This window comes from Mauremys mutica, chromosome 8 (genome assembly GCF_020497125.1).
Source record: "Mauremys mutica isolate MM-2020 ecotype Southern chromosome 8, ASM2049712v1, whole genome shotgun sequence".
Classification (NCBI taxonomy): Eukaryota; Metazoa; Chordata; order Testudines; family Geoemydidae; genus Mauremys; species Mauremys mutica.
Genome location: NC_059079.1, coordinates 108,130,186 through 108,156,159, shown reverse-complemented (window position 1 = coordinate 108,156,159; position 25,974 = coordinate 108,130,186). Strand labels below are relative to the sequence as shown.

General features: G+C 48.5%; 1 protein-coding gene across 1 annotated transcript in view; it reads left to right on the top strand.

Moving 5' to 3' along the window:
• Positions 1–25,974, top strand: part of ADAM19 (ADAM metallopeptidase domain 19) — a 54,104-nt gene that overhangs the window by 16,302 nt on the left and 11,828 nt on the right. The window contains exons 4-16 of the mRNA XM_045028794.1: positions 4,147–4,225; positions 5,700–5,776; positions 10,876–11,068; positions 11,355–11,420; positions 13,608–13,679; positions 14,276–14,442; positions 15,651–15,735; positions 16,414–16,553; positions 18,778–18,955; positions 20,596–20,685; positions 23,145–23,340; positions 24,316–24,424; positions 25,163–25,367. Of these exons, the coding sequence (XP_044884729.1) occupies positions 4,147–4,225; positions 5,700–5,776; positions 10,876–11,068; positions 11,355–11,420; positions 13,608–13,679; positions 14,276–14,442; positions 15,651–15,735; positions 16,414–16,553; positions 18,778–18,955; positions 20,596–20,685; positions 23,145–23,340; positions 24,316–24,424; positions 25,163–25,367 (1,657 nt within the window). The remainder of the gene's footprint in view (positions 1–4,146; positions 4,226–5,699; positions 5,777–10,875; positions 11,069–11,354; positions 11,421–13,607; positions 13,680–14,275; positions 14,443–15,650; positions 15,736–16,413; positions 16,554–18,777; positions 18,956–20,595; positions 20,686–23,144; positions 23,341–24,315; positions 24,425–25,162; positions 25,368–25,974) is intronic.

Sequence of the window (25,974 nt, the reverse complement as noted above, 5' to 3'; positions counted from 1 at the left end):
AGTTGAGGATCTGCCCCATAGGTTCTCAGCAGAGACTTTCACACAATCCAGAGCCTCTCATAAACACATTGCTCGAAGCAATTTCCTGGAAGTTAATGCAATTTGGTGATGAAACATTTGTTTCTTGCAGATTCACGCTGAGCAAGCTAGGATAGGCAGGAGACGTTTTTCCGTAGCATGGTGTTTCTGTGATTATCTGCTGTTTACAGATATGAAATAGCTGATACCAACACAACCAAAGGCTGGGGCAATAATGAGGTATCCAGTGATGAGCATTAGCACATCAGAAAGAAGCCACATGAGCTTTGCTGGGCTACAATGAAGTTTGAGAGCAGAGATAAAAGCAGTCGTATTCCAGACATCAATTGGGCTCAAACGAATGCTGCCAAACATGACTTCTACTTCTCCCTGTCTTGAAAAGAATCATTATCTGCATGGAGGCAAGCAGCAGTCTTGTCTGTGGCACGAAAGAACATTTTCCACTGCAGCCTGACGAGGGAGAAAGGGGTGTCTCAGGAGATGGGACACTTGCAAGTCATTGTTGAGAGCGCTGTTTACATTTAGCTCAGGCAAATGCAACCTACATGGAAGTCTCAGTGTGCTGGGGAGAGAGTGGTCACATCGCCTAGAGGCAACCTCCAAAGGGGGAATAAAAAAATCCCTTCTTTGTGATTTGCAAAGATGACTTGACAGGGTTTATTCTCCCCCTAGAAAAGTTTGGAGTTTATTTATTTATTTATTTTGCTTGTTTTTCCCCTTAGGAATATTGGGAATTCTGGTCTTTCCTGTTTTTTCTGGAGCACTTCTTGGATGACTCAGAGAGGTGGATTGGGTCTTTCCATCCCTTAACTAAAGGGGTTCGGGGCTGAATCCTTAACCAAGCCAGACTGAGCTTTTCGCACAAGGATTTGAGTTAAACATAGGGCAAGAGAGAGAATTTCAAACACTCTGAAAGGGGAAGGGATTTTTATTCAATCAGTCAGGTTTAACTTTCTTGGTATCTCTGATGTCCTAAACCTGCTAATTCTCTAAGCGTAGAGTCTTCTAGGAGCGACAAGACCTGTGTGCATCCTGTCAAAAAACAAGCCATTTAAAGAAATAACCATTTACATTTTGTTACTTGGGGGAGGGTGGAACCCACAACCCATCAGGCCTTCTTTATAAAGCATAAAAAGGGGCACAAGCACATTCTGCCCACCCTACTTTGCACTTTAAGAAATCCGCTGCCTGGAATGTAACAACCCCTTGTGAGGAGCAGCTGGCACAGAGTAGGAGCTGGCACAGAGGCTGAATATCACAGTCCCCAACTACGGAATCCTCGCGTGATGCCAAGTGTGATGCCTAGACAGTCGATAGTACAGCAAGGGGTGCTTTGTAAATAGCTGCGGTCGGTCACTTTACAAGCTCGTTTTACAGGCTTTTAGAGATGGGCTGGCTGGTTTTTGTCGGGATCTGCCCTGTTCTGCTGCTGCCGAGATAGAGACGGGTTGTGACTGTCTCAGTTTTGCCATTCACGAGCCAGTTTTATTTCCTAATTTTGCAAACTCAGCCATCTGGGCGAAAGCGGAGGAGGAGACGGCGTCACAGCAGCATTGCCCCTGGCACCCAATCCAAGTGCTTACTAGTGAAGTGCTGAGAGCAATCCAGCTTGCTTTGCCTTTCGCAGGATCCCAGGCTCCTTGTTGAACTCAGGGGGAATTTTGCCTGTATAAGGAGCACAGGGTCAGGTCCTAAATAGGGTGCCGAACTTTGCCTTGTTCCTATGACAAAGAAAGTTTTGCGAGCTGTAAAATGGCACCATCTGAATCTATTCTTGGGCCATTACATTGTAACAGGAGCAGAGATGGGCTTATAACAGCACTCAGCCATGGACAGCCCACAACCCTGGGGAAAATTTGTAGCTCAAGCTGGATCCAGACTTCACAGCTGGTCCACCTCCCCCAGAATGCATGTTGGACTGAACCCAAACCCTGAATCTGAATAGGCCCAGGCTTCAACCAAGATGTATTTGGATCACATCTTTTATGGCCTAGTGTCAAAACACAAGGGGCATGCACCCCATTCTCATTGGAGACGATGATGATTGGTTTTCCATCTCTTGGTGTTGTTGGCTGAAGACTGGATGAATTTCTGGAGAGATTCTTTAGCCAAACACAAGTTATTGGGCTCAGTATGGGAGTAACTGGATGAAATTACTTGCACGAACAGAGGAGCCTGTGGCTGGACTCAAACCAGGAGGTCCCTTCCAGTCCTATGGTTTTATGTTCTTAAATTCTATGGCCAGGTCAGATTAGATGATCAAACATTCCTTTCTGGGCTTAAAATCTTTGAATCTATGTGCCAATAGTACCAGAGGATCAGCGAACCCATTGGTCTGGGCACTGCTCAAACACATAAGAACATGCAGTCCCTGTCCTGTAGAGGGACTAAAAACCTCAAGTGAAATCTTGTGGTTTTCTTCATATTGCATCTCCAAGTCTCTGGAAATCATCATTGTACAGGAAATTATGTTTAGTGCTGTTCCGTGTCCCATGGGAGCCTGGCGGGTGCATCCGCGTTTTTTACTTATTTATTTATTTATTTCATTTTTTTAAAATGTTACCATTCGAGTTTGTTGAAACTGGAGGCAGGATTTCTGAATGAACCAAAATACAGTGGTGGCAGTGGGGGACCTGGTCGTGTCGGCACAGTGCTACATAGCAGGGAACCATTCAGTGGCCGAGTTTGGGATTCACAGGCATGCTTTCCTTTGTTCTGATTTTATTTAATAAACGGTCTGAAGGAGCACTTAGGAAGATGACTAGCTGGGCACTTACACATATGAGTGTATTTCATGAGACAAAATGATCTGAATGCAGTTGCGTCAATGGCCATTAACCTTTGAACTTCCGCGCCTCTCCCCATTCAAGTTCCCTCTGGGTAGGGAGAGGGGACATATAATATTGGTCTCGCAGATGCTCTGATTGCACTGATGTTGTGTGCAAGCCATTAGCCCCTCTCTTGTTTCTGAAAGTATGTTAGTGGAAGGCTTGGCAGATGGAAAGAGCTGCGTTAGAGGTAAATGTTACATGGCAGAATGTGGAATGTGTATCAGAGAAAAGCTCCGTACTGACTGCCTCCAAAAGGCTCATCTTCCATTGGCCATGGGTTTTTTCACTGCGTTCAGTTTTATTCTGTGTTTGTTATAGCCTGTTTAACCTAACCAAACAAGGCTGAGGGGAGATGATTCCTCTCTATAAATACATCAGAGGGATAAACACTAGGGAGGGAGAGGAGTTATTGAAGTTAATCGCCAATGTGGGCACAAGAATAAATGGAGATAAACTGGCCATCAACAAGTTTAGGCTTGAAATTAGACAGTTTCTAACCAGCAGAGGAGTGAGGTTCGGGAACAGCCTCCCCAGGGAGCAGTGGGGGCGAAAAATGTAACTGGCTTCAAGACTGAGCTTGATAAGTTTATGGAGGGGATGAAATGCTGGACTGCCTACAATGGCATGTAGCCCATCTGTGACTGCTAGCAGCAAATATCCCCAATGGCCAGTGATGGGACACGAGATGGGGGGCTCTGAGTTACTATAAAGAATTCTTTCCCCGGGATCTGGCTGGTGGGCCTTGCCCACATGCTCAGGGTTTAACTGATCGTCATATTGGGGGCTGGGAAGGAAATTTCCCCCAAATCAGATTGGCAGAGACCCTGGGTTTTGGGTTTTTTTTGCCTTCCTCTGCAGCATGGTGCATGGGTCACTTGCAGGTTTAGTGTAAATGGTGGATTCTCTGTAACTTGAAGTCTTTAAATCATGAATTGAGGATGTCAGTAACTCGGCCAGAGATTAGGGGTCTATTACAGCAGTGGGTGGGTGATGTTCTGGGCCTGCAACATGCAGGAGATCAGACTAGATGATCCTAATGGTCCCTTCTGGCCTTGAAGTCTATGAGACTCATAACAAAGAACTCCCACACTAAATGCCTTAGGACCCAACCCAGCACCCACTGCAGTTAATGGGAGTGTTTCCATTGATTTAAATGGGAGCTGGATCAGGCCCTTCTTGCACTGTGATTGTCAGATATCCCAGCAGAGATGATTCAATAATAATGTGCCAAGTCTAAAGAAAAGTCTTTTTTTTGTCTTTTCCTTGCTATTGGTAGGCACCTCTTTGCACCAGGCTACACTGAAACCCACTATACCCAGACTGGAATGCCCCACACCATCACTTTCAACCACACAGTAAGTATGCAGACCGTGCCGGCGAATCCAAGGAGAGGGTACAGAGAGGAGACGGGGCTCCATCTTCTGGAGACTTGAGTTCCCAACTGGACTGGGTTGAATGTGAATTGAGTTTGGAATTCTCAGCCTGTAGAAGTCTCCAGTGGGCAACTGTTTGCATCCCCAAACCTTTGGCCAGTCAATGGTCCTGTCTCAGACGAGTTCTTGGGTGGGCACAGTCTGACGGATGCCGCAGATTAGGTCTGCGGGGCAGTGGCAGAGATCTGCAGGGAAACCTCTTCCTGTGCCTGCCTCTAGCCATTTCTTTTTAGTCTCTGCAGAATTTTGGAACTCTTGAAAGCAAAGACCTGGGAAAATGCTGCTTTTTCCTTTACGAGGAGCAAAACTCTTCTGTGTATGAGCAGATTTGATTGTTTGCCTCTGCCCGCAGGTGGAGTTGTAGCGCTCTAGTAAAATGCCAGCTGAGTATCCTATTCCAGTGGCAGTATTCCACTTCTGTAAGCCAAGGTCTTCACCAGATCCCAAATACCCAATCTGGGCTCATCCCAATGAATATAAACCAGAGCAGAGAGAGAATTTTCCAAAGCGCTGAAAGGACTTAGGGGACTCAGCCCCATTGCCTTCCAATGCTGCTGTTCATTGACACTGCTCTTTGCGAAGTGCAAGCTCCATGCGTGTTCCCAGCCTTTTGCGAGACTAGCCCATGCCAGCTGGCTCCTGGTCAGAAAAACCATCATGAATTACCGATCTCAGACAAGGACTCTCGGCTGCAGTTGCACAAAGATATACATTGGTTAGAATTTTAAACTAAAAGATAAAGATGATGAGATCATTTTCCCCTGCTACTGTTTGCTCCCCTCTCTCCCCCCAGAGGCGCACAGCTGGGTGAGGAGTTTGGGCTGGGATGGAATGCTGTCAGCATGTTGGCCCTAGTGGCTTCCTTGTTCCTACCATAGTCTGCCTTTTGTCTTGAGATGAGCCCATCTCAATGGACTTTCCGGTCTATAACATATAACCCTTTATAGAACTGAAGGATGAGGTCAGCACATTCTCAGGGCCTGATCCAAAGCCAGCTGAAGTCATCGGACAGATTCCCGTTGATTTCAACAAGCGTTGGATCAAGCCCGGTCTGCTCTTCTGTGAAGCTTCCTCGGGACATTACAGCACCTTAGATTTTATTAGCAATGAAGAGCGTGTTCATGCATTTCCACAAGGCCATGTTATGACAGCTAAGATGCTAGGTTTGAATCAGGGGACCACTGGTTTTTGTTGTTGTTTGTTGTTGCATTAAAGTCTCATCTGGCAGGAGGGACAGTACTAGAGAGAATTAAAGGCTCTCTCATTGCTCACGTGGGACTTAGCAGCACCCAGGTCCTGTACTGGTCCTTTCTGCCCAGGAGTTAATTCCACCCTCCAACAATAAAAGAACTCACCAACTGTTCCTTTCCTTGACAATCTCCTTTCTCCTTTCCAGGACCATTGCTTCTACCATGGCGTTGTGCGAGGCCTGGAACAATCCAGCGTCACACTCAGCGCATGCAAAGGGCTACGGTAAGATTCAAGCAAGCCCTGACAAAACAAGCATCTGAGTGTCCTCTGGCCTCCCCTCGTCCTTTCCAAGGCCTCCGGGCATACCCTCATGTGACTCCCTAGCAAGGTTGTTAGCATTAGAGCTAGTCTGGAATTTTCCAACTAATAGTTTTTGGTCAAAAGCGAAGCTTTGTTTGGGAAAGGGTCAGCTTCAACAAATGGTTTGACTTGAACTTTTGAAAAGTTTTGAAATTGTCGCAATGAACCCTTGTTTTCCCAGTCAGAACTGACACTTTGGTAGGAAACTGAGTAAAAATAAATAACTTATGAATATTTTATCCACAGGAATTTTTGTTGGAATTGACACACTTAAAAAGTGTTTCACAAATTTCCAACAAGTTCTAATCCTGGGCAGAAAAAAGACCAGATCCTCAGCAAGTGTAAATCAGCATAGCTCTAGTGAGTGAAATCAACAAAGCTACATTCACTTACAGCAGCTGGGGATCTGGGCACACGACGAGGGTGGCCTGCTGTCCAGTTGAAAAGGGAACCTGATGGTGTCCGGTTAGATCTACTAACTGGACACCCGAAGTCCGGTTACTGCAGGTGGGGGAAGTGGGGAGGCGCCAAGACATCACCTGTGTCAGCCCCTACTCAGTCAGGGTCACCTCCTACCTGCATCAGGCGGCTGCAGCTCCCCGCCCCAGCTCTGCAGGAGAGTCCCTCCCGACCCACGCAGGGAGGAAGGGGTAGAGAGGAAAAGCAGCGAGTGATGGAGGGACGAGGAAATAGGAGCGAATAGGGGTGGGGCCTCAGGAGGAAGGGGCAGAGCAGGAGCGGGGCCTTGGGGGAGGCGGCGGGGCAGGGGAGGTTTAGGCACTCCTGCTGGAGTGTCCGGTTTTTAAATATTACAGAGTTGGCAACCCTAAATATCACATGCACTTGAAGGTTCTCAGTTAAGATACTTCACATCTGTTTATAAACAGGACACTGTTTGCAGTCAACTCCAGCTGAAAGCTGGTTGGAAGCCGGGCTGGGGAGATTTAGTCCTGTCAGGAAACAGGCCTTGCCAAAAAAAACCCTTAACAACCTCAAGTGCTTTTAATGTAGATGAAATATCTGGTGGTATAAACAGGACAAAGTGGCCACCTGTGTTCTGCAATAAATAATCCACTCGCTATAAAAAAGCAGAAGAAATCACAGGTGCACCCTACTTCTGTTTTATCCCACATTCTTCCAGGCGCTTTATTCTTAGCGTCAGAGGAAACAGCTCTAGTTCAGTTAACGTGTGCAGTCCTGCTGCCCCGTGCCCCAACCATTGTGCTGCACTGTTCTAAATAACGATGTATGGAAGCCAAGCACACACATCTGTTTTCACTTTCCCTGCAGAGCTCTCAAGCAGAGCCATTCTTCCCCCAAATCTATACGTCTTCCACTGGGCAAAGAGCCCCGTTAAACCCAGAGCCTTTCCAAACCTGATGCATGGAAAAAGGCCAGTTGAGAAAAACAGACCCACATGGGAAACATACTTCGATCAGCCCTTGATTACCATAGTACAAACGAGGTTTCTGTTACAATGTGGGGAGAACGGCAACGTAGCCACCTAGGAGTATTGTTAAAAATGCACTTGCAAGAGCAAAACTTCCAGAGGTCGTTATACTTTCCACCAGGAAACTGTCTTAGTGCGATTTTAGCGACTTGATATTGCATGACAAATGTGTGGGGGCTGCCCATAGAACGGGTCCCATCCTGTGACCCTTGATCGCAGCTTTTAGCAGCTGAAGTCAGTGAAGCCAAGCTGCCAGGGGGTGAGCATCCTCGCTGCTTTTCCTCTTCAGGGGGTGCAGCATGCGGCACCTGGCCAGTTCCATTGGCTAAGCTCTTAGGAGCAGGGACCATCTTCTCGCTCGGTGTTTGCACAGCACCCAGCACAATCGGGTCTTAGTCTGTGACTGGGGCTGCTAGCTGCTTCTGCAGTACAAATATCAAAGAATAGAGTGAAGGGGGGGCATGACCCTGCCTTCTCCAGGATGTCCTGTGCCCTGACGATTCACAGGGAGAACGGCTCCCATTATGTGGAACGGAAGGCCTGCAATCATGTCCCATCACTGCATGGAGTGCAAGAAGACGGGGGAGCCTCTTTGCACGCCCACCCTGCTGTAAGCACCCCTGGAGCAACACAGCACGACCTGGCCTGGGGGTAATTCTGTACAGTTTGTTACAGGCCCCTGCAGTACAGTCATGTTCTAAAGAGAGCTAGGGATGAAGATACCTTGGATTCTCATGTGCCTTGGTCGCAGGCACAGCCCCACGGCCTGCCAGCCTGAGTGGACAGCAAACGACTGAAATGGATTCTCCGAATTGGATAAACTACTGGTTCATTCACAAAACTCGGCAGCTTCCCAGCACAAAGCTGAGCGAGCGACGGCACAGACAGCAAGGAGGCTCCTTCAAGATCTAGGGTGACGCTCAGAGGGATGTGCAGTCTCTAGAGATGTATGAGAGAGAGGGATGGGGCAGGGGTCTGCGAATAGGGCGTGTAAAAGAGCAGTTACCCGTTTGCAAACACGAATGCCTGCTTGTCCCTGCAAAGGTGGGGTTTGTGATTAGCAAACGCGGGTGCTTGTAAGGTTTGCTGCATTCTCAGATGTTGGCCCGTAAGGTTTTGCTGTTGACCCATGTTACTGCTAGAAAATGAAGAGTCCCTGATCAGGACTGGGGCTCCATGGTGCTGGGTGCTGTACAGACATAGACCCCAATCATTCAAATACTCATGCACGTGCTTAACTTTTAGCCCCTAGTCAATGCAGGTGTGTTTGCAGGACCAGGGCCACAGAAGCTTATGCAGAAGTGAGCTCATTAGTTATTATGTGGTAATAAACCACTGTATGATCCAACGCCACGAGTACCAGCAGGGCTTCAGTGGGCTCGTGTCTGAGGAGCTAAAGAAGAGGATGGGGCCTGCATTGAAGCAGCAGAAGCAAAAGCTTGAAGCAAGGCTTTCAGTGGGACTCCCCCAACCCAGCTATGCAACCCGCCAGTGGATTCTTCCTGGGCACCTGCCAATGGGGCCAAATGCTGCTTTCGGAGGGGCAACCCCTGCTGATTAAAGTGGGCTAACACCAGTGTAAACGAGAGCAGAATTTAACCTGGATCGTTTCCTTTTTCCGGGTGAGCTTTATTTGGCATTGCCCTGCAGCACCTAAAATAACGCTGGGACATGAGGTGTGTTTCTGGCACTGGGAGTACGAGAGCCTGGGCTTCTCTAATGCTTTGGAAAGCCTGCTCCGCTTGTCCAGGTATTCCTGTTTCTGCAGGGCTCAGGGAAAGGCTTCGGTCTTGCGCTGAGTCTGTTATGGCTGCAATGCACCTTTCAGGGGCCTGGGGAAAGAGTCTGCTGAGCATCCTATGCAGCTTCTATGAGAAGGGACCACTGCCTCCTGGCTAGTACTGGAAATCCAGAGCAGTGCCTGAGTCACTGCACAGCGTGGGCTGGTGGGGAGAGCTGTAGGAGAAATCCGGCAAAGCGCCACACAATGGCTCCCTAGTTTGCTTGAAAGGGGTCGCCTGGAAACTCTTGCTCTAGCAAGTAGCTTATAAATGAAAATAACAGGCTTCTAATATATGAAATCTGGACAGCGTGCCCCGCTCCCGGAGAGCATCCTGAATACGACCCCAGACGATAACAAAAGAGGCTTGCTTGGCCATAGACATTATTTATGTTCTTTGATAGCTCGTTTCTATCAGCCACTCACATTGTTAAATAGGATGTGCCAGTTCCCCTCCCACACTGTGCCATGCACGGAAGCACAGAACAAAGAGCTGGCCAGAAGAAGCCTCAGCCAGAGGTGGGCAGTTGGGGGAAGGGAATTCCTGCATGGGATGTGCTAAGGATCTGTTGCTCTCTGGCTTCCATTTGTATCACTGCAAACCCCTGCAGTGTCTCAAAGGCTGAAATGAAATTAAACCTGCATGAAGGAGATAAAAATAGGAGCTCTTAGCCTACTTGGAATACTGTTACGTACCAGCAGTGGTGTTACGGTTTGTCTCTCTCCAATCTTCAGGATAATTTCAAGCAGCCTGGGTGAAATTCATCTCTGTGCAGAAGATCAGCAAAAGGCCCTCCCCTTGCCTCACCTGCATCCCTTAACCTCAATTTCTCCATTTGTATTAGGGGGTAATAAATTCTTACCCACTTCCCCGTGGCCAGAAAGGCCCTAAGAATGATTATCTAAGGCACATGGGTATATGACAACCAACATGTTATTGATCATGGCTGGTATTTACAGAGGAGCCTAAGGAAATTAGGTGCCCATTGCCCAACTCTCATTGAAAGACCATGGAAGTTGGATGCCTTTTTCTCCCAGACACCTGTGACATTCCCAGCCCCCATGTGATTGCATCCCGGAGAGGCTGTAGTTCTGTATTTACTGTCTAGATCGGGTTGGAAAATGGTATTTTCTGTGAGGGGGGAAATGGGAAAAAAACCTTAAAAATTGACATTGTAGTTGAAAATTTTCACATAATTTTTTTTCATGAAGGGAAACAAAATGAAAAACATTGTTTTGGTTCAAAATGCACAGGCTTTTGGCTTGGGTTCCCTTGGGGAGAAGGGGCAGGCGGGGAGAGAGGTTTTTCCTCCCTTTCCTCCATTTTGAGGAAATGAGGCAAAGGAGGAAAATATTGATTGAAAAAAACAAAACATTTTCTTGTTTAGTCGAAAGGCCGATTTGTGATTCAGTTGATAAGCCGCTTGACGCACAATATTTTAGACAAAAAAGGCTCAACAAGCTCTTCTATTAACTGGTAACATCATTTCCCTGTCTGAAGTATTTATTTAGCTCCCTTCCCCACAGTATCTGAGCACCTCACAATCACTAATGTGTTTATCCTCACAACACCCCTATTGTCCCCAGAGTACAGATGGGGAACAGAGACACCGAGAAGCTAAGGCCCAGATTGTCAAAGCATTTCAGTGAAAGTTAGTGGCGTTGGGCCTAATTGACTTCCCCAAGATCGCACAGGACGTCAGTGGCGGAGCAGGAAATTAAATGCTGGTTTTCTGGACCCTAGACTAACCACTGAACTGTCCTTTCTCTCACTGCTTCTTATTTCAACAGTGGTCTTATAGTACTGAGCAGCAACCTCAGTTACATCTTAGAGCCGGTCCCTGATAGCCAGGATCAACACGTGATCTACAGATCAGAACATCTGAGGCTTCCCCAGGGGACCTGTGGAGATCTGCACGAAGAGCCCACAACCACACGCTGGCTCAACACATTGAGAGGCCGGGCCACAGCACATCATCACAGGGTGAGCGTGTACCACTCATTGCAACATGCGGCAGGGTGTGGCTCATCACCTCTGAGCAGGGTGAGCCTGCCGTCCTCCGAGAGCAGGGCTGAGGAAATGAAACCAAGGGGATACAGTTCCTCCAAAAGGATGATGGTGATTAGGAACTAGTGGCCGCTCAAACGACGTAACGGAAGCAAACAAGTGTCCCTGTGTAATGGGGGGCAGGGGAACGGTCAATAAGGCAGTGATTGCCAGACAAGAAAAATGATTAACCACAACTAACCTCCGGGGTGCTCTGTCACAGGTGAAGCGGGAGGATTTGCAGTCTACAAAGTACGTGGAGCTGCTGCTGGTGGCTGATTATGCAGAGGTAAGAGAAATATGCCATGTTTACAGTGGCTGAGAACTGGGTCCATGGCAAATCTCTCTCGCTGCAGAACAGGTAGAGTGAAGCCAGTGGCAGGGGCCATCCCAGCTATCCCTGATGTGGCGGGATCCCGGCAGGGTGTACAGAATGGGGTTCCACTTCCCTGCCCTCCCAGTCCCTGACCACTCCGAGAATACTCAGGAAAGATGTAACTTCTTGCCAACGGGAGGTGGAAACTGTGATACGGACAAGTGTCTAGGATTGAGGCCACCCCCTTATTTCAAGTAGGTCACTGCACAGCCATCAGAGATGTAACTATTGCCTGTCACTACCAGTCTGCACTGACTACTAACAGTTACCCTGGATTTGAGGGGTGTGTGTGCCTCAGAATGTACCCCACATAGTTAACGGTTAATTGGAAAGCAGGCTTTTAGGTGCAAGGTCAAAATCTAGCTGGCAGTTTCTGCTAGTCAGAGTGGGAGGAGGGGAAAGAAAAGTAAATAACTGAGGCAGAAAGAAGATACGTGGATGGGAACCTCGAGTCTAGATGTCTCTGATATTAGAAGTTTATTGAAAGTTAGGAAAAGTGATGATCCAGTAGGGTCATTATGACCTATGAGTTTTGGAGAAGTTAGTTATAAAAAGTCTAGCTAATAGAGTGTACTTTTGGAACAGTCCTCTAAAGCCATCTTGAGAAATGTTTTTTCTGACATCTTTTCTCTCCGATGAGTGGGCTACTGCGAACCCGCTGTTAATTACTCAATACTGTTCCAGAGTTCAGGTAAATATCTGGGAGGTTCAAAACCTATCGCTTATGTCTGTGTGTGCTTAAATCTAATAAACTGCAGTTTTAGGTAGAGCACGCTGACTTGCATTAATCTTTTTATCAGACCGAATTGCTGTGTTCCCATTGATTTATTCCTGGCACCGCCTGAAGTGAAACAGTTACGTTACCTCTGCTGGGGTTCTGAAAACCCTGGGTAACACTAACCAGTGACCTGACGTGAAAAGGCTCCATATCTTATTAGCAGTCAGCATGCAGGAGCATTCATTCAGTTACACAGCTCCATGTTTAACGATGTTGCTCCTGGAATAGACAGCTCTCTACAGATTGAGATTTGGGGTTGTGGGGTTTCTCAGGGATAACCTGGTCTCCTAATTCTACTCTCTGTCCCTTCGCTAAAGAAATCCAGGTGATTAGCTACTATCTCAGTTGGTATTTAGTGGTGGAGGTAAAGAAAGCTCTTGCTGAGGTTTCAGATGCTGCAAATCTAAACTTTCTGTGTCGAAGAAGTTCAATACCATTCCAAACCTGACAATGTTTAATTGATCATTTAATTTATCAGCACAGAGTGGCATAGGGAGGTCAGCCTCATTCATAAAGTTACAACCTGATGCTAAAATTGCACAGCTCCTTCAGGGCTATTGGCTGTAACTTATTCTGAATGACACTAGAGAGACAGATTCTGGGTGATTCACCTCTGTTAGGCACCAGGAGATTGTGAGAAAATGCAGCCTATCCAGGGATTGCCAGATGTTCTTCACCCTTTCGTTAGTCAAACCCTTGATGTGATCAATGCAAACTGCCCCCTCCTAAAAGAAAAAATGCCCCAGCTTTTCCAGTGAGAACACCCAGTCTGGTTTAAAAAAGATCTTTTTGTTTGATTCACATACTTAAAACAAGTTACATTATTTGCCAAGTTAAATAATTATTTACCACGTGTTTTCAATGGGCCAAAAGTGTTTTAAATGAAGCAGTGCAGCTATCATTCTTGTCCGGTAAGTGAGTTGTGTAATGAATCCTCTATGATAAGTACTGTGGTTGTGCTAATTATAGGTATGAAGTTACATTACCGTGTGCGTAACATGGCAAATTAGTCAGCTCTTTACATAAATGTCTGGCCAGGGGATTCTCACCTAGGAGGAACACATGTTGCTCTGTTCGATGGCTAGCATCACGGTGGTATGATACCACCAGCTCAGCGCCAGATCAGTGTTACAAGATCTAGACATGTGTAGCTCCTCCTGTTGCGAATAGGGGTCTGATGTATACACCGAAGGAGGACTCCTGGGCACCACTGACTGGGTCAGTCACCTCCGTATTCTCAGAATAACATGATCTGGTTAAATGTGTGTTACGCTCTTGCTTGTTTTTAAAGGATGATGCTGATTTGTGCTCCTTTCATTCAGTTTCAGAAGAATAACTATGACCTTCAACTAACGAAGAATAAACTAGTGGAGGTTGCTAATTACGTAGATAAGGTGAGGCCAGGTGTGTAACCAGTGGGAAAGGAGCTGAAGTCTCAGCAAAACACAGTCACCTGAACTTCTTGTGCCAGAGAGAAGGCATCCTGCTCGGCAAAGGGAATTCCCCACTGGCTCCTTCTCCCCGATGACCTGGCACGGTGGAGACTGGACGGCGCCCCCAGAACGGTTCCACTGAGCAGAGGCATTGGAGACGGGGAGCCGAGAGGGAATCCCCTTCCCTTTCAGGGGTGTTAGCAAGAAAATCTCAACGTGCTTTGAATTGTTTCTTCTCAAAGCTGTGCTATTGTGGGCGACCTTCATCGCTTACAGCAACCTGCTACCATTAGCCACACAATGAAAGCGCCACATCTGGCATCCAGCCCAGTGCTTTGGAAGGGTTTTGTAATGGATGCTGACGGGGCTTTTCCCATCCCAGAGCTGAGGGTAGAACATGCTTCTAGGGAGACCCACTTTCCCTGAACGTACGGTTCTGTCTCATTGTACAAAAGTCACATATTTAGCATCGTTTATATTCACGGTTTAAAATGAGGAGAAAAATCAGCAGCAATCAGTTGATCGGCTCTTTCCTCTCCTCTCTGTGCATCTTCTAGTTTTACAAGTCCCTGAACATTCGGATTGCGCTGGTGGGGCTGGAGGTCTGGACTGACCGAAATAAGTGCGATATATCCGAGAATTCACATTCCACCCTTTGGTCCTTCCTGGCTTGGAGGCGCAAGCTGCTAGCCCGCAAAAAGCACGACAATGCCCAGTTAATCACGTATGTTGCTTTTCCTGGAATAACATGAACTCTCTGCCCAAGGGATCTGGGGACAAGGTTTGAAATCAGCAGGGATAAGGTTCTAGTTGGAACACATTCATGGGGCTGGAGCTTTAGAAAGGTGCATACCCCCAAGTGGTATGCATTCACAATACATGTACATTGAAGTGGGGGACTGCCATTCCCATTATTGTGCAGCCATAATGCACGTGCAAATGCTTGTGCATCTTTGCATGCACAATTGTGCACAGACTTTTCTGAAGATCTGGGCCATAAGGCAAGATGTTCAGTCTTCAGTGGGTGCAGGTTGCAGGAGGCACTCAGCCAGTTCTGGGACAGGGCCCGGTGTTAGCAAGTGCATCATTCTGCACTCTGACATGCTTGGCGCATGGGCTGGGAGCTAGCTGGCTAATCAGAGTGACTCATCCTGTTGATCTGATTAGTGCCACTGGATACAGGGCCAGCAAGGTGGGCCTGTTAGAAGAACAATCTGCAGCAGCTCCCTAGTCCTGCCTCTTTCTCCAGTGAGAATTTCCCCATTAGCAGGTAGTGGGAAGTGGAGTGGGAGCCAGTGAAAAGAAAATGCACCGATGCAACACCTTTCCCAGGAGTTTTTTCACAGACAGATTCATTCTGTTTTTCATACTGTTCTGGGTGTCTGGTCGGATGCGATTCCCCAAGCCACCGCTTTCTTATGAGACCCTAAAAACTCAGAAGGGCAGTGTAGCATTCCAGGTGACTGGGGATTCCTTAAATCAATGCACTGAGCTAGCAGAGTGAGCCCTGGAATAGATCTGCACGGCCTGGGTATTCACCCAGCACTCATTAAATTCCCAGCGTGAGGCTCCAGCATGCACTGGGCTCGGGATACAGCCTGGGGTGGATTATCAGTGGACAGTCTCTTGTGTGTTTGTTTCCAAGTCCAGGAAGTCAGTAATCTGCTAGGAACATCACCAGGCCATTACAAGCAGTCGGATTGCCTGCACAGTCCGGATGGCTTGATCATGGTGTAAGGTGAACTATTAGCTCTGGAAGAGGAATGATGGAGCTGAAAAGCTAAACTGGGAAGATAGCAGGAAAGGTATTAATGAAGAGACCATTTCCTTATGGTCTGATGTAAGTTCATAGGGCTACAGACAGCATTGGTTTCTACAAGACCTCAGACTACATCTCTGTCCCATTTCATTATTTCTCTGGATTGTTTTCAGTGGGATGTCGTTCCAGGGCACCACAATCGGCGTAGCCCCGCTGATGGCCATGTGCTCCGATTTCCAATCAGGAGGGGTGAACATGGTAAGTTATTGCTAACAACTAATCAGGCGTTTCCTGTGCATAGCAAATATGTGTGATAGCTGCCTCCCAGAAAACCAAAAGGGAAAATGCTTTTTTAGGTTGGTCTCCAGCATTCCCTTTCATAATAGGTTAAAGACAACCCCAGGTAACAATTCTCCATGCATCCGTGAAAGGCTCTGGATACCTCATTAATCCTGGGCGCACACAGTCCTGACAAAACATTGGTGGGGAGAAGATTGAGGTGGGAGTTGAATCTGGAGCATTTGTGCGTAGAAAACAAGACTTCACGACTTCAGTCTCGGGTGCCAGCAATCCAGCACATGGTGCCACCGCTCCTATCGTGTAAAAGGCAACTGGGGTCTAACGATAAGCAATATTCAATTCAACCAAATGTAAAGGCCTGTTATACAGCATTATGGCCCAGACATGACAGGCCGTAGGCAGTACAGATCGGTGCTCGTTGCTAGCAGGCCACTTTGCACCAGATATCTGAAACAGACAGAGATGGGCCCAAGCTGCAGGGTCCAGACCTGGATCCAAACTGCCCCATCGAGCAGGCCGCTCTGGCTGAGAGCGTGACTGCAGGCCCATCCTCAGCAGCAGAAAATGCACCTCTTGGCCCGAGCGCTCGGCCGACGTGTCGGTGACACGCTGACGCGGCTCTTTGATTCTGACCAGGATCACTCCGACAACCCCATCGGCGTCGCTGCCACCGTGGCCCACGAGATGGGCCACAACTTGGGCATGAGCCACGACTCGGCTGGCTGCTGTGCCGCCCGCGCTGAGGACGGAGGCTGCATCATGGCTGCCGCCACGGGGTGAGTCGCTCTTCCGTGGTCTTCCCTAAGGAAAACAAAACCCGCCGCATCCCAGAGAGCCCAGGGGAGCGGGGATCATTGAGAAGGCAGCATGAAGCTGGGTCCAGCGCTGGGTGTTGTATGTAACAGGTTTACGGAGGCACCTCTTCAGTGGCAACCTGGGTCACGCGGCAGGAGCAGTTAGTTTAATTCCCAGTTTAAATTAAACTGCCCCTTACCAAATGACTGACCCCAGTGGAATGAAGGGGTCAGCCAAAGTATTCCTGCAGCGGGAGGGCTTAGGCGATTTAGCTGCATGTGCTCTGTATGTAAAACACCCCTACGGGTGTTAGGGACTTTTACCTGTATAACAGCAGGGTTCGTACTCCCAGGCACTGTGGTAACCAAGGGCAAAGCGATTACCTGGGAGACCATCAAAAGGCACAGCTACGGAGCCATGTTTCTAAGCCGGTTACCTGGGGTTGTCACTGCCTGTTATGAGCGTCCTGTTAAGAGAACTCAGTTCCACTGGGGGCAGTTAACAGGTGCAGGGGCGGCTCTACGTTTTTGGCCGCCCCAAGCAGTCATGCTCGGGAGGCGCCTCGGAGCCGCGGGAGCAGCGGACCTCCCGTGGGCATGACTACGGAGGGTCCGCTGGTCGCGCGGCTCGGCTGGACCTCCCGCAGCTGCGGACGGTTCGCAGGTCCGGCGGCTCTGGTTGAGCTGCCGCAGTCATGCCTGCGGGAGGTCCAGCCGAGCCGCGGGACCAGCGAACCGTCCGCAGTCATGCCTGCGGCAGGTCCGGTCGTCCCGGGGCTCCGGTGGACCTCCCGCAGGCATGACTGCGGCAGGTCCGCCGGCCCAGCCTGCCGCCCCCCCCGGGAAAGGGCCGCCCCACGCGCGTGCTTGCCGCACTGGGGTCTAGAGCCGGCCCTGAACAGGTGAATGGTGTGAGAGCGTAGGTTTGCCCTGGGAGTGGTGGTGCAGCACATGGATTTGGTCCATGCTCTTCTGCTTCTATTTCAGGTGAGTGGTTACAAGTCTGTATTTCCAAGAAAAGGACCCTCAAGCCCTGAGGGGAAGAGGGAGGAAGAGCTAGAGTGTAAACCCAGGGGGATTCAGGGTTAATTTTTCATGGGTTCTGTGTTTCTTCAGACACACACAATCCCAAGCTCTGCCCTCCTCCCTTCAAGCCACACCCCCCTCGTATTGCTGAAAAATTCACTCCTCGGGGCTCCAGAAGAGTTTCTAGAAGTTCTAGAGCTGGGCTTTGTACTAATAAAAAAAACCCTAACCCACCCCCCACTTCTCACCCCCTTCTTATGGGAAACGAAACAAACCCATCATTTAACCAAGAACATTTCAAGTTGTTTAACACAAGCCCATCTTTTAAACCCCTTGGTTTGAAGTCATTGAGTTTTCACAAACAAAGAAAAATATCAAGAGGGAAAGTGGCGGTACGTTGGCATGCGTGCGCACACGCAATGTGCACACAAATGTAACACGCATGTGCATGTGTCTAACATACATGTACATATACACACATACACCCCAAGAGGAAATTAAAATGCCATGTAACAGAAAACCTACTTAAACCCATTCCACTTGAGTAGGAGGTTGGGGGGCAGGGGGGATAAATCTTTTTATCGGTCAGATTCACAACCAATTATTCAGTGTCAAGTGTAAGGTTCTAAAAGTGACTCTAACAGCTCAGAAGAAGCCATACTGAGTGAGTGGCCAAGGGTACATCTCCTTGGGGGCTGTGTATGTGGAGCCTAGGGTGACCACGTGTCCCGATTTTATAGGGACAGTCCCAATTTTTGGGTCTTTTTCTTATTTAGGCTCCTATTACCCCCCACCCCCATCCCGATTTTTCTCATTTGCTGTCTGGCATCCTAGTGGAGCCTGGGTTTTAGTCTAATACTTTAGATTAAGAAAACCTCTTGGATGGGGTGACTGCTATGCCTTTTCCCGACTCTCCCACCTTGAATCCCCCACATGGGAAAAGGAGGCATCAGAGCTGAAATTGAAACTCCTTGTCTGATGTAACCTGGATACAAGATGGAATCTGACCCTGCCCATGAACACACAGGCCAAATTCACCCTTTGTGCAACTTCACTGCCGTGCCGGGGGAAGCCCAACCTTCAGAGGAGGAGCAGTTCTACCTGTGTGTGCATTTGCTCTGGTGCTTTATGCCTTCAATCTCCTCTCATGTGATGCTCTTCTGACCTGATCTGTGTGCAGGCACCCATTCCCCAGGGTATTCAACACGTGCAATAGGAAGAAGCTGGACAAGTACCTGCAGTCCGGCGGAGGGATATGTCTCGCCAACATGCCAGACCCCAATACTTTATACGGAGGGAAGAGGTGCGGAAACGGTTACCTGGAGGATGGGGAGGAATGTGACTGCGGAGAAGTGGAGGTAACTCTCGTTTAGAGATGGGAGAAAGTGATGCGAGTGCGAAGCAGCCGACAGGCACACAGACCCATGAGCTGTGCACTGCTTTTAGAGGTGCAGGAGACACGCGTACGTAAAGTACAATTAACATGGGTGCAGATTGTAAAGCTCTTTAAGGCTGAGACCTTGTCTAACTGTATGTACAGCACCTAACACAATGCATCCCTAATCCTGCCTGGGGCCTCTGGGGGCTACCAGAATACAAACAATAATGGTAACATGCATTTGTAACTTGCTAGCTAATTGGGTCATGTCCGTCTCTAGTGGCTGATGCTCATAGAAGATAAGAGCCTACTACTGATATCCGCTAATGAAGTGACTCCTTTAGTTCAGGTGATAGACGTCTGTGCTTTTGATGCTGAAGATTTTCGGATTAATCCCTGCCGATGACCCCTTGCAGGAGTGGTTACACATTCAGCACTGCTTTTGGCAGAAGGCATGTGCAGGGAACATTCAGCATGCATGCTGGTAGGAGACATGTATGGAGAGAGCATGCAAGCTGGATGCTTGTAGCTTTAGGAACTATACTAAGCTAAAGCACTTACTACGGAAGGTATTTGAAAAATCCACAGGGAATGGTTAGTCTGGGTCAAAAGAAACATAGACAATAAATGGGAAGAGCATTTGCGTGAGCGGAAGGATGGGAGTTCAGTGTAGAGAAGCCCTTTAGCTAAGTGGTTAGAGCACTAGCTATTCCTGGCTCTGCCACTGGCCTGCTGGCTAACCTTGTGCAAATCACAACTCCATTCTGTGCCTCAGTTTCCCAATCTGTAAAATAGGGATAATGATAGTGGGGGTGAAGCGCTTGAGATCTACTAGTGAGAAGTGCTACATAAGAGCCAGGTACGAGTATTCTAGTTGCCATCTTCATGCAATCGCTCCTCCAACACAGCTCTAAAATACAGTTAAACTAGGTGAGTAGACTGGACACACCACAAAATTTGCATCGAGTTCTAGATTTCAGATAGTCCAGGGAACTCTGGTTTGACGTGGCGCAAAGAGGAGTAGTCATTTGCAAAATTCAAAGCCAGAAGCAGGTTTGAAGTTCAGGGATCTGGAATCCGCAATCGATTTGGACCCAGATCTAAATCAGAAAAAAAGTGGGTAGAAGACTCACTGGCCTTTCCGACAGCCGTACGAGCCTCATCTGCACTGCAGTTTGCCAGGCTCACTGGAATTATGTGCAGCTTCATCTATGAACATGTTAGGTTGCCTCCTTTCTTTCATTCTGTGCTTCCCTGTGTTATCCTCTCTGTGGTTAAGCAGGATAAGACGGAGCCCTCCTGGGGCTAGCAGCCCAGAGTCACCAGTTGAAATACACACAGCATGAGCTAACCTTCCATTCATTAGAGGAGTGTGACAATAGCATAGTACTGCCAAGACACACACAGGGCTTAGCAGCAGTGCTGCAGCTAGAAGACAAGTGTGGGGCTTTCTGGAAGGGCCAGTGGCACTGAACATCAGGGAGAGGAAGGAGGGCAGATACACTGTGTGCATCATCTACAAGAATGGGATAAGCCCTGCCCTGGCAACTGGTCACATGGGTGTTTCCGGCTCAGAACATCTGCCTCCTAAACACCGCACATCTCGTTCCTCTCTCTCAGGAGTGCAATAATCCCTGCTGCAACGCCGTCGATTGCTCCCTGAAGCCTGGCGCCGAGTGTGCACATGGAACCTGCTGTCACCAGTGCAAGGTGGGGCCCGTTGCATCTTCCCTGTACTAGCAAAGAAGGGAGAGGTTGGTCAGGGGCTCTTCAAACAGGGGAGTGGCTGAGGGGAAATTGACAGAGCGAGGAGCACGTGGCCCCAGATTTACGGCTCCTCCCGCCAATGATTTGAAAAGACGTATGGAACGCAGTCCGGGCACTGTTTGGATTCCCCACCTCATGCAGGCGTATCTTGCTTGTGCCTTCTAGTGTCTTTGCCCTTCTGCTATTATTTATCTCTGTAAAATATTTTGGGAAACAGCTCGTATACAACATGCACCTTTAAATACAGTTGAAGTCTCCTATGCAAGTGGCTCCCTCTCTGTCCAAAGGCAACAGATACCATGGTGATAGGCACAGACCACACCCTCGGGGGAGGGATAGCTCAGTGGTTTGCGCATTGGCCTGCTACACCCAGGGTTGGGAGTTCAATCCTTAAGGGGGCGATTTGGGGTAAAAATCTGTCAGGGATGGTACTTGGTCCTGCTGTGAAGGCAGGGGATTGGACTCAATGACCTTTTAAGGTCCCTTCCAGCTCTATGAGATAGGGATATCTCCATATTAAAAACAAATACAGACCCCTACAGCTGATAGATTCCTGCGGTTAGCTCACTGAGCCCCATAGCACTGGCCAGGCTCCAGGGAGACATTTTCAGATGAGTCCCAGCCCCCTGATTTTGGACCTGCAGTCACCAGTGGGGCAAAGGGTAGAATGCAGAGATCTAGCCCCCTGGTCGCATCCACCACTCAGGGTGTGAGACATCTGCATCCGTACCCACTTTGCTCACTGCCCATCATCGGCTTCCAGCACAAAGGCTGTGGCCTTATTGCTTTGAGAAATGCTGCTGCGGAGGAGGAAGAAAAGACCCTTGTGTCCCGAATCCCGATGTCCTCAGCTTGTAAGCAGTATAGGCCAAGATCTTCAAAAGTGACTCATGGTTTTGAGTGCCCAACTTCAGACCCATTAAAGAGGCACAGCCCTTCAGGTACCTAAAGTTGGGTCCCCAACAACGGAGGCAGCTAAAATTTCTAGCAATTTTTGCAAGTCTTTGTCGTTTCTATGAATAGGATTTCAGTACATAAATGTAGGTGAATTCGTTGCTCCACTAGAGTGTTGCGTGAAGCGTATGCTGTCCTTGTGTGTAGGAGCGGTGGGTCATAGTCCCTGTCATTTCAAACATGGGGCCAGTTGGATTCAATTCCTGTCACTTTGTTACTGCCTGCAGCCTCTTCTGTGATCAGTGGCGTGAACTCTGCAGGCTTCTGCAATTTAAAAAAAACGTGGGTAGTCTAGACAGTGGAGAAGTCAGTTTTCTCCCCTTCCCTTCCACCTTCCATCCCCTGGGGAGAGCAGCACCATCTGTTTTGGCTTACGCTGGTGCCGTGCTGTGATTACGAGGGGTTAAACTGCATCGAGGGACAAGCTTCTGTTTCCAAAAAGACAACTGGCACAGCAAGGCGTGGAGTGGAGGTTCCTACTGGATTATGTTACCAGTTTATTGACTGTTTTTGTGTTCTGCCCCAGTGGTCGGTGAAAGAGTGAAATTGTGTCCCAGGAGAAACCTGCACATGAGAAGGAGCGTTTTCCTTGTGGGGGTTTGACTGGATGTTAGCTTTGTCTTTAGCCTTCTAGTGAACAGTTGAATTCCTCTAGCATAGCAGGTAACCGGAGAAACTTCAGCAGCAGGGTGTGTGCCGTGGATGTCTGGATCTCACTTTACATCTCCGCTTCCCTAGAAAAGTCTGGTCAAAATAGCCTGGTTGTTTTAACTCCTTCTGAGCCTGGGTGTAGCAGTCTTGAGTTCTGCAAACAATACGCCTGCCTGGCCCAGTGGTTGTAAACTCTACAACCAGATGTCACTATGCCCAACTCAGTGGGTGTGATGAGCGGTGTGTAAATATATGTCAAGCCGGGCCCTCCACTGGAGCGATCTGACTGCCTTGCTCACGTCAAACAGTTTTGCTGTTGTGTTAGATCTTGCCGGAACGTATGTCTGGTTTTGGAGCCCAATGTGCCAAGTTCAAAGACCCGCAGTTTCGCTAGGCGATTAATCCTCACACAGGTGTGTGTGCAGTCGTCTTATAGTGACAATGTGCCCATGTCGATCTCCACGGGGCTGCGAAACGCTAGCAGCGTTTCAATGACTAGGCCTGGGTTCCCAGCCATCCTAGAGATGAAAGATACTCACCCGGTCATGGTACTGTACTTCGCCCATCTCCCTTTAACCAGAGACGGGAAAGGGCTTAAGCAGATTTAACTTGCTTTTAAACACGTCTAGCTGGTTAATGAAAGTTCAGTTGATAGCAGTTTGAGGGTGGCTAAGACTAAAAGCTGTGGGATGCCTAGATTAGACGGCTTGTAGATTTTTCTAACCATAGAGGAGAAAAATCCTATTGCAGTCAGGCAAGAAGTAACTGTTGATTTCCCACCCCCTCCATCTCTTTAGCTGATGGCACCAGGAACTCTCTGCAGGGAGACGTCTAGACCTTGTGACCTGCCAGAGCACTGCACTGGCAAGTCAGCATTCTGCCCAGCCAACTTCTACCAAATGGACGGTACGCCGTGTGCAGGAGGGAGGGCGTATTGCTACGTTGGCATGTGTCTCACGTATGAGCAGCAGTGCTTGGAGCTCTGGGGGCCTGGTAAGGAGAGTGTCTTGCAGAGAAGTAGGCTCCCTGGTGAGACGGTCTTTGCAAGATTGATCATCTGCTTTAGATTATTATTATTGTTCATTATGGTAGCACCTAGGACCCCTTAATGAGATCGAGTCCCATTGTGCTGGACATGGTACAAACATAATGAAAGACAATCCCCAGTGGAGGATCTTCCAGTCCAAATTGACCAGATGGACAAAGGGCGGGAGGGGAAACAGGCACAAAGAGGGAATATGACGTGCCGAAGGTCACGCAGCAGGTCATTGGCCACCCCAGGAATCTCCTGACTTGTCAGCCAGTGCCCTGTATGCTATAGCATGCTGTCTCCCTGTAACTGTCTCCAGAAATGGCCAGGAAGGGTTGAGGCATATTGCAGGGGCAGCACGCAGAAGCTTCTACTTCCTCTGCCCGTGTTGTATCTGTTTTCAGATAAACAGAGGACTTGTAGATTTCCATGGTGACAGATTATGACCTCACAAGCATGGAATTATGACTTCACCATGGGATCCAGAAGAAACCAGTTGGGGCTGGAGGAAGCACAAATGCAAACCCAAGTGCTTGTACAAATTAGACCAATGACAGCCAGCCAGAGCATTCCACCCGTTTGCTACATCCCTAGAGGGCTACCCAGCAGTGTTCTGTTCCTGAGGACTTGTCCCAGGCTGTCCACGCTCGGCTGGAAAACCTCTCCTGCACTGCTCACTGGGAGCAAGCAGTAATAGGTTGTCATCCATCAACTTGTCAGGGAAAAGAATGAACACGTGATGGGAGCTGGGTTTGAGGAAGCCGTAGCGTGACCAGACAGCAAGTGTGAAAAATTGGGATGGGGGTGGGGGCTAATAGGCGCCTATAAAAGACAAACCCCCAAATATTGGGACTGTCCCTATAAAATCGGGACATCTGGTCACCCTAGGAAGCCGCCACCTTCCCCGAGAGTCAGTCACATGAGTCTCTTCCATACAGGAGCAAGGCCCGCACCTGACCTGTGCTTTGAGAAGGTTAATGCTGCCGGCGACACCTATGGGAACTGCGGGAAAGATGTCTACGGCACATACAGGAAGTGTGAGACGAGGTAGAATGCTGAATGGCCACTGATAACTGCTAGTAGAGAAGTGATGTTTCCTACCCTGCCAAGATAAGGATCACCAGATTAAAGCAAGCTACCCTCTGTTCGTATTAATGCCCTCTCCCTGCCATCAGACCACCCTTATCCCAATTAGAACTGTGCAGTTCTTTATGATAGTCGCATTGATATTTATTTGGGCTGCTAGAAATTTTTCCAAGTTTAAAGATTTCACCAAAAAAACTCCTGAATTTTGAAGAAAAAAAGGATGAGATTTCTACCCAACAGTAAACAGGGAGGGAAATCTTTGAAAAAGTTTTGCTAAGAGTTGTTCCCTGTTATTCGGCCAGGCCCAATATTTATAACATCTAAAAGGCGTGTTCATGTCCACCTCCATGGCCATCCACTCAGACTGAACCGTCTTAACACATGGTGGGGCGAAGGGCCCTGCAGTCTGAGTCCTGTTTATGAGTCTGTTGGATTTGGCTTACTCCAGGTACGTAGGTGAAATGGTGACAAAGCCTGTCTCCTTAGGATTATTCCTTAAGCTGGCTCTCAGTGGCTCATTATTTCTGTTGCCACTGAACCAATGAATGTTATTGTCTTGACGTAAGTTCAGATATTGGTCAGCGCCCCCTCCTATCTGTTGGTTTTAATGTGAATTTTCTTAATTCTGTGGGAATAAAGTGGAAACGTTAACCAGAAGGCACGATGCAACCCTTCACCCTGTCTCCACGTTTCAAACAGAGATGCGAAATGTGGGAAGATACAGTGCCAGAGCTCTGCTTCCAAGCCGCTGGAGTCCAGAGCTGTCTCGATAGACACAACCATCACGGTGGAGGGAAGGCCGATCAAATGTCGGGGGACTCACGTGTATGGTGCTGAAGAGAGTGAAGGGGATATGCTAGACCCTGGCCTGGTGATGACGGGAACAAAGTGTGGGAACAATCATGTAGGTACAGCCGCGTACCACAGTGCTGTTGGGTGGGTCTGGGTGTGGCTTTGCCAGCTGGAAAATATTCTATAGTTGTTAAACAATTCTCACCTGAGGCTTCCTGCCTCTCTGGGGAATTGTTACGTATGTCACGTGAGCTGCTTCTGCGTGTTTGTTGAGAGATACCACGGCATCCCTACCACAGGTTACCTGCTATAGCAGGGGCTGGACACGTTGAGGTCCTTCCCAGTCCTATTAGTTCCCTCTCTCGAGTAGCAGAAGAAGGCTCCTTTTTACTCCAATACCAAAAGGCCACGCCTCAGATCTTTGCCGTGCGAAAGAGGGGGACGATGTTAGATCTGAGTCTTGTGCTCGGAGACAGTGCAGCCTAGAGCGATGAGCGCCAGGTTAGGAGTCAAGAACTAATACCAGCTCTCCCACAGGCCTGCTGTGTGGCTTTGGGCAAGTCAACTGGCCTCTTAGCCTCAGTTTCTCCATCGCGTGTCTTAAGTTCCATTCACTGGGGCGAGGGTGGGGATGGACATTAGCTTGGAGACCAGCCAAACCTCACTGCTGGCCGTGGCTTCAGTTCTGACGTTATTATTTATTATTATCTGTACTCTGG